The sequence below is a fragment of the Corylus avellana genome, chromosome ca3 (assembly GCF_901000735.1).
Source record: "Corylus avellana chromosome ca3, CavTom2PMs-1.0".
Lineage (NCBI taxonomy): Eukaryota > Viridiplantae > Streptophyta > Magnoliopsida > Fagales > Betulaceae > Corylus > Corylus avellana.
In genome coordinates this window covers 16,452,219-16,459,742 of record NC_081543.1, presented here as the reverse complement: position 1 = coordinate 16,459,742, position 7,524 = coordinate 16,452,219, and the positions used below count along the sequence as shown (strand labels likewise).

The 7,524-nt window shown below is 37.3% G+C and overlaps 2 protein-coding genes across 2 annotated transcripts; one reads left to right on the top strand and one right to left on the bottom strand.

Annotated features, from left to right (window-relative positions):
* The first annotated feature begins 522 nt into the window (after positions 1-522).
* On the top strand, positions 523-2,327 carry LOC132176662 (uncharacterized). Its single transcript, XM_059588931.1, has 2 exons — positions 523-871; positions 2,069-2,327. The coding sequence occupies exons 1-2, from the start codon at positions 597-599 to the stop codon at positions 2,262-2,264; spliced, it is 471 nt and encodes a 156-aa protein (XP_059444914.1). The 5' UTR covers positions 523-596; the 3' UTR covers positions 2,265-2,327.
* Positions 2,328-2,772: 445 nt separating this feature from the next.
* On the bottom strand, positions 2,773-3,699 carry LOC132174209 (uncharacterized). Its single transcript, XM_059585900.1, has one exon. It carries the CDS (start codon positions 3,697-3,699, stop codon positions 2,773-2,775), a length of 927 nt encoding a protein of 308 aa, XP_059441883.1.
* Between the last annotated feature and the right edge of the window lie 3,825 nt (positions 3,700-7,524).

The following is a 7,524-nucleotide window of genomic DNA, read 5'->3' as shown; positions in this document are numbered from 1 at the left end:
AGTAAATAGTCATCGGTCTTTGGGTATTATTTTGTATTTAAGTGAACTAATCATGTAATTTTGTAAATAGTCATTGATTTTGTCATCTTTTTGTTCAGTGACTATTTTGCTATTGAAAGTAAGAATAGCACAGACCTCTTTGTTGCACATTGATTAAAGCTAAGAATGCTTGTGTTGTTTACATGTATGAAGATCTTCTTTGATGAGGTTCTAACTGAAGGTGTTGCATTTGTGTAATTTTGTAAATCAATGTATCAAGTTCCTTTTCTTTGTGTGCAAAGGCAGTGAAAGCAATCGATCATTTTATTTACCAATGCATCGTATTTCATCTAGATCGATGTTGAGCTCAATCAAACGAAAACGGCCATGTGGATCATTACATATTACTTCATTAAGGATTTTTTTCCACAAATATATCTGAGGTTTTCGAGCTTACATTTGGTTGTATATAATGCTCCAAGAGCATTCATATAATGCGTCAATGATGTTCTTATTTTGCTTTTGCTATCTCTAAATAGGCATACTGCTTATACAGACAAAACAAACTAGATGAAGCTTTGGAGTCCTTGAAAAGCCTAGAGGGGAATTCTACAGCCATGTTGTTAGAGTCTCAGATTCTGTATCGTCTGGGAAAAATGGACGCTTGCATGGATATTTATCTCAAGCTTCAAAAATCCAAGATTGAATCATTAGAAATAAACTCTGTTGCTAGTTTGGTCGCCTCTGGGAGGGCTTCTGAAGTGCAAAGAATGATGGATACACTTAGGGTCAAAGCAACTAGCAGTTTTGAGTTGGCATTCAACACTGCTTGTTCTTTAATTGAAAGTAACAAGTACACAGATGCAGAACAACTATTGCTGTCAGCCCGAAGGTAATGTACTATTTTGCTTTTTTGAACTTTATTGAATAGTATCATAATTTTAAAAATAACTTTCGTGTTATTTTTTGAAGCTTAGTACTCTCTTTACTGCATTATTTTTCAAGCTTAAGTTGTTATATCTGCAGCTTTCTTGAATGTGACTGTTAGTATGTTGTAAACAGTACCTTTAGAGAAATCTTATAAGACCATATACATGCAGAGCTTAGATTTGAAGGACAAAAACTTTGTTAAGCAGCATCTAGTCAAGCAAACCATTTGCTCTTAAAATTATTTTGACTAATAAGGGAACTCAGTTTTGTTCTTTAAGTGTTCAATTCATTGGTCTTCTCTATTTTGTTGTGTGATTATATTGTGCATTGCAAACCCGCTACTCTGTGTTGTGACAGTGCATTAAAGTTTTCCACACCTCACACCTGAACTGAGTTTTTGAGATCCGATTTGGTCTATTTGGATCATTGTTTTGGCTTTTCCTCTTGTATATGACCCAAGTACATAGAAGTCCCCTTTCTTTTTTCTTTTTTCATTTTTTGTGGCAAGACAGACCACATTGAAAGAGAGAGATTCCTGCTTGTAGAAGGAAGTTAAGGGTTCGGACTAGGAGCCATCTGTAATCTTCAATGCAAAGAAGCTTCTACTTGATGTTGTATATTGCAGTTCCTTATAATGTATAATGATATTTAACATTCTAGGATTCTATAATGCTTCTTCTTAGAACCTGGTATTCTGTTTTTGAATCATGGTTGCTCCTTAACTTATGAAAAGTTCTTTCTTTGCCATTTGCAGCATGTAGTTTTAACTATTTTCTCTTTTACTTTTGGTTGTAACTACAAATAGTACTTTGGGAAGTTGACATTCATAAGGAAATAACTCTGATTCGGGAGGAGTTTACATTCAGTTTGAATAAGTTATGTTTGGAGTCTGGAAATCATATCCTGCATTGTAACATCATCACTTTTAATCTTAAATGTTGTGAAGGAAGTGATGATGGAGGGATCAACGCTGATAGTTTTATATGCACTTTCTTTTTTTGTCTTTTTGTTTCCTCTGAATATGAAGGAAACAAATATTGAAGTGTGGAATGAATTGATATTAACTGAACTATGTGCACATACGTGAAATTGGAAAAGGGGAAAAACTTCTGTAGAACAGTGATGATATAATGGACGCTAATGTGCTTGTTGCTATCAGAATTGGTCAGGAAACACTATTGGACGAGAACTTGCCTGATGACGAAATAGAGATTGAATTGGCTCCTATAGCCGTCCAGTTGGCCTATGTTCAGCAGGTGAGATTATTACCTCCAAAGGAGCCTCACAAAATGCAGTTGCAGAGCAACCCAAGCCTTCATCCAAGTCGTCAAGAAAGAAGTCTAGGAGTTAACTAGAAAGGATCCATAATTTTTGGTTGAAAATTTTGAGTTGTTGCAGATTTTCAAAGATTTTTTCTTTGTCTTTTCATCTCTAGGGATTAAGCCTAGATTTATGTAATTTATCTTGGTAGCCTTTTTATCTGTAATCTTGGTAGCCTTTTTATCTACCTTACATATGTGCTGTACAGAACACTCCTAAACTAAAGGAAATTGTTATGTTTTAAGGAAACTCTTCAATTACCATTCTTTTTTTTTTTTTAATGGCATGGCTGATTTGGTGTCTGGTGGGATCCAACAAGGTTGGATTCTTAACATTAACAAAAACTTTTGCAGATGACTCACATGGCACACACTGGACAATAGACATAATTATAATGGAGGCCTGGATTTGGTCACGTGCACTACCGCCAACTTCCTTATAGGCCATGTAGTTTTTAATATATTTGTTAATAGACTAGGTATTAAAAAAAAAAAAATACAATTACCCATAGTGCAATCATACAAAATTTAAAATCAAAAGTTCTTATTGGCCATGTAGTTGCCATAAATGCTCGACAAGGTCCGACTGGAGTTGAGAATGAGTTACTCGATCTCTAATACGATGATGATTTTGTATGAATTCCAAAAACTCAACTGTATGCTCATGTGATGGTGGTTCGAGTGGAATCTCATTGATTTGTTCATAATCGAAGTCATCTGCTCCAAGGTATAAATCTCGCTCGTCTTCAACGATCATATTATGCAATATTATGCACGCCATCATAATCTCTTTAAGCATTTCAGGTTTGTGTAAACGTGCAGGTCCACGCACAATACCAAATCGCGCTTGAAGTACTCCAAATGCCCGCTCTACATCCTTCCTTGCTGACTCTTGAGATGCAGCAAAATTCTTTCTTTTATTTCCTTGTGGAGCATGAATTGTTTTTACGAATGTTGCCCATTGAGGATATATACCATCGGCAAGATAGTATCCCATTGTGTAGTTGTGACCATTGAGTGAGTAGTTTACTAGAGGTGCACGCCCTTCAGCTAGATTGGTAAATACAGAAGACCGTTCTAACACATTGATGTCATTGTGAGACCCTGGTAACCCAAAAAATGCATGCCATATCCAAAGATCATAAGATGCCACGGCTTCCAAAATAATAGTTGGTTCATGGATATGACCAGAATACATACCTTTCCAAGCATTTGGACAGTTCTTCCACTTCCAATGCATGCAATCAATGCTTCCCAACATACCTGGAAATCCACGACTTGCGCCAATTGCTAGCAATCTAGCAACATCATCTTGGGTTGGCGACCTCAAGTACTCGGTGGAAAATTTTGAATTCACCGCTTGAACAAATAGTTTAAAACACTCCATTGCAGTAGATTCTCCAATTCGTAAGTATTCATCCATAAGATCTGCCGTTACTCCATAAGCGAGCATTCGAAGTGCGGCAGTCATCTTTTGTAGGGAAGAGTGCCCAAGCTTGCCAGCAGCATTTCTTTTTTAGAGAAAATATGGCTCATGATCTACTATTGCATCATGAATGTAGATAAAAAGTTCACGACGCATACGAAACCTCCTCCGAAATTTTTTGGCTGGACAAACTGGCGATGCAGCAAAATAGTCGCGGAAAAGGTTTTCTTGACCTTGCAAAGAATTACGGCAAATAGTATTGCGGCGTTGACCAGAATCACGACGTGATATTGATCCTCTTTCGCTATCAAATCGTTCTTTTGCCATAGCAATTGCTGAAATTATTTCTAACTCATCATCTGAAGAAGAGTCATATAAAAGATCATCAAGTTTAAAAATATGATTCATAGAGAAAAAAAAAAAAGAAAAAAAAAAGGGAAAGAATGAATGAAAGAGATATTTGGGTTCAAATATATGAAAACTAGAAATAATGGCTATATGTTAAACTACCAACAATAAGATATATATATATACACATTTGAGGTAGCCGTTGAACAACAAAAAAAAAAAAAAAAATTAAACTGCCAGCAAAAAGAAAAGCCTGTGAAACCTGCGAAATTCTGCCAAAAAACAGCAACTTGTATCACTGCCATGTGAAATTCTGCCAAAAAACAGCAACTTGTATCACTGCCATGTGAAATTCTGCCAAAAAACAGCAACTTGTATCACTGCCAGCCAACGGTTGGCTATAAAAACCTGGCTATAAAACCACCTGCCAGTAACGGTCAAAATCAAATAAATCGATGGCTGCTGTACTAAAAGATAGCTGTTGGTTCATTAAAAAAAGATAGCTGTTGGTTCATTACAAAAAAAAAAAAAAAAAAAGTAAAAAAAAAAAAAGGAAAACAAAAAGACAATCATAGAATGAAATTGACAAAATAGTTGTTGGTTGGTTTAGTTAAAAGAGAATCATTAAAAAAGTATAAAAATAAAGAATAAAAAAAATGAAGAAAAGTAAAAAATAATATTTAATTAATATAGGGAACGATAAAGGGAAGCTATTGTGGAGTGTATGTAGATAGGGAAGCAAAAAGTAGTGTGGTTCCCTAAACTTAGGGAATATGACAGGGAAGCTGCTGGGAATGCTCTTAGGAGTTAAGAGTGTTTGTGCACATTTTCCTAGCTAATTGACCCTACCATCGAGTAGCCCCTCTGAATGATCATCTCATAGATTTGAGCTTTTTTTTTTTTGTAAACAAACTTTCCATTGAAACCAGAGAAAACAACAAAAAACAGCAAGAAAAAAAAAGAAAAACAGAAAACAAATATTAAATAATATCTTATGCAGCAGCGCAGGCCCTACTTATACTGTAATAAGAAATTTATGATTTTTTGTTTTATTTTTATATATCTGTATTATATTTTTGTTTACTCTTCTTTAGTTTCAAGGTAATATTAATATCTAAAATTAATTGTTTTATATAAAATTTAAACTTTATTTTTGAAAGTATTACTTACTTGTTGTCTAAATTGGCCAAGTACCACGGAAATAGAACAATTCCGATGATAATTTTTAGAGTAATTCTAAAAGTTTTTTTTTGTTTTTTTTGTTTTTTTTAAGTCTCTTCAAGAATAATGTGGCTATTAAAATTTTAATTTGATCAAAATTTAATAATGACCAATCACAAGCCCAATAGTGATTTTAATAACCACATCATTTTTGGAGGAATTCAAGATGAACACGAGAGAGACTTGTAGCATTACTCCATTTTTTTTTTTTTTTTGAAAGCATTACTCCAGTTTCTAGGCTATGATATATTCAAAGTAATAATATAGAGATGATTAGAGTTCTCCTAGAGTTATTTTAAATGTGATGTAATATTTAAAATTACCAATAAATTAAAATTTAATAATCACCAATAGACCATTTCAAGTTAAATAATAATTTTAAATGTCACATCATATTTAAAATGACTATAAAAAACTCTAATATTTCTTATATATCATTACTCTATATTGAAGCAGAGAAATGCTAAAATGAAATGAGGGCCACTGCACGTGTATTCATTTTGCAATCCAACGCCCACTGAAAATGCAAAACCAGGGGAGACCTGCAGTTTGAAATGACTCTAAAAAAAAATTATAATTCTTTTTATATCATTACTTTACATTGAGGCAGAAAAATGCTAAAATGAAATGAGGGCCACGGCACGTGCATGTATTCATATTGAAATCCAACGCCCACTGAAAATGCAGAACCGGGGTACCTGCGGTTTTCCTCTCTCTCTCTCTCTCTCTCTCTCAAGACTCAGGTTACCATTTGTACAAATTGTATAATGTTGTGGAATTTCTATATATATATATATATGTATATATATTTATTAATTATTTGTTGGGACAGTTTTCGGAATGCGATAAAAACCTGCAAACAAAGACAGATGCAAGTACAAGATGTTGTCGGAATACTGTTGTTTGAATAAATTTGGAGCAACGTTACAGTTGGGAAACGTACACGTGTATTCATGGAATCATGTTGAAATGCAGGGGGTGTTTGGCAACGGCCTTGACCCAGGCCTAAATACTGTTTTTGTCTTTTTCCTAATGTGAAATAACACTTTTGCCCTTCAGATGTTTCTCTCAAAAACAGTGGCGCAGCTGCTCTTTTCCTCTTCTCCATTTCCACCGCTCTCTCCGTGGAAGAAGCACTTCCACCAAGCCATGGCTATGACGTTCAGTGTGGAAATGGAATTCAAGAGAGATGAGGGCTTGGTTTTGTAGCCCATTTCTCCAACCCATGACGCCAAGAGATGAGAGATGGTCTGATCGAATTTTTATCCCTGCATTTCATGGTCTGATTTGATTTTCAGGTGTTGATTTCACGGCCATAAAAACCACGCCATGCTTGATACCCCCTCCAAAATCAGAATTCCAATTTTCCCTCATTTTTGTGGAACAAGAGATGCCCCCTCCAAAATCAGATTGCCGGAAATGAGTGATCCCAATAGCAATAACAATCAAGAAGTGATGCAACCGAACCCAGAGGACCTCCAAGACTCGGTGGAGCCACCCTTCGCCTTGCTCCGTCTCAACAGCTTCAACTCCAACAACCACCAACCCTGCACCACTTGCGGCTGCTCTGGCTCCAACCCCATGAAACGGCGCTCTCCCTCGTCGTCTTCCTCTTTCCAAGACCCACTACACCCTAACCCCTCCCGCTCCGAACCCAATCCCAAGAGGCTCTTCTTCGAGCCAGACGACCTCACCCTCCGTGGCCTCTCCAAGCTCTCCCTCCCCACCACCCCCGCTTCCTCTTCTCCTCTCCGCCGCAGCGTTTCGGGCCACCCACCACCAACGCTTTTGTCTCCCCTCCGATGGTCCCTTTTGCCGATGCCTCGGGCTGCTTTGCGCTGGGCGATAGTCAGCACCCAAACAGTGTTTGGGTGAACCCGGTTACCAAGCAATGGTTTCCCTTAGGCAGCTTCAGACAAGTGTGAGGGGGGGATAAATTTTGCACACAAAGCGCAGGGGGTGGGGGGGGGAGAAATAGGTTTTGGTTTTCTCTTCTTCGCAACTTCGGACGGGTGTTTCGGGGCACTGGGTTCCAATGATGCTGGCCTTTTCCCTTCTTCAGCGTGGGAAGCACACAGTCGTGCGCAGGGGGTGAGGGGGGGAGAAATCGGAAATGGCCTTTTTCCTTCTTCAGTGTGGGAAGCACACAAAGCGCAGGGAGTGGGCGGGGGGGCCTTCTTCAGCGTGAAAAATTCAGTATGGGCAAAATAGGAAAAAATTGATGCATTTTTACACCAAAAGTCGAGCCTTGACCCAGACACTAAACAGTGTCTGGGTCAAGGCTGTTGCCAAACAAAGCCT

Bases quoted from the DNA above. Each gene is read 5' to 3' on its own strand.
- LOC132176662 (XM_059588931.1), top strand. From the start codon at position 597: ATGTTGTTAGAGTCTCAGATTCTGTATCGTCTGGGAAAAATGGACGCT. The intron at 872-2,068 runs GTAATGTACTAT...TGTTGCTATCAG, and splicing joins CTATTGCTGTCAGCCCGAAG to AATTGGTCAGGAAACACTAT.
- LOC132174209 (XM_059585900.1), bottom strand. From the start codon at position 3,699: ATGACTGCCGCACTTCGAATGCTCGCTTATGGAGTAACGGCAGATCTT.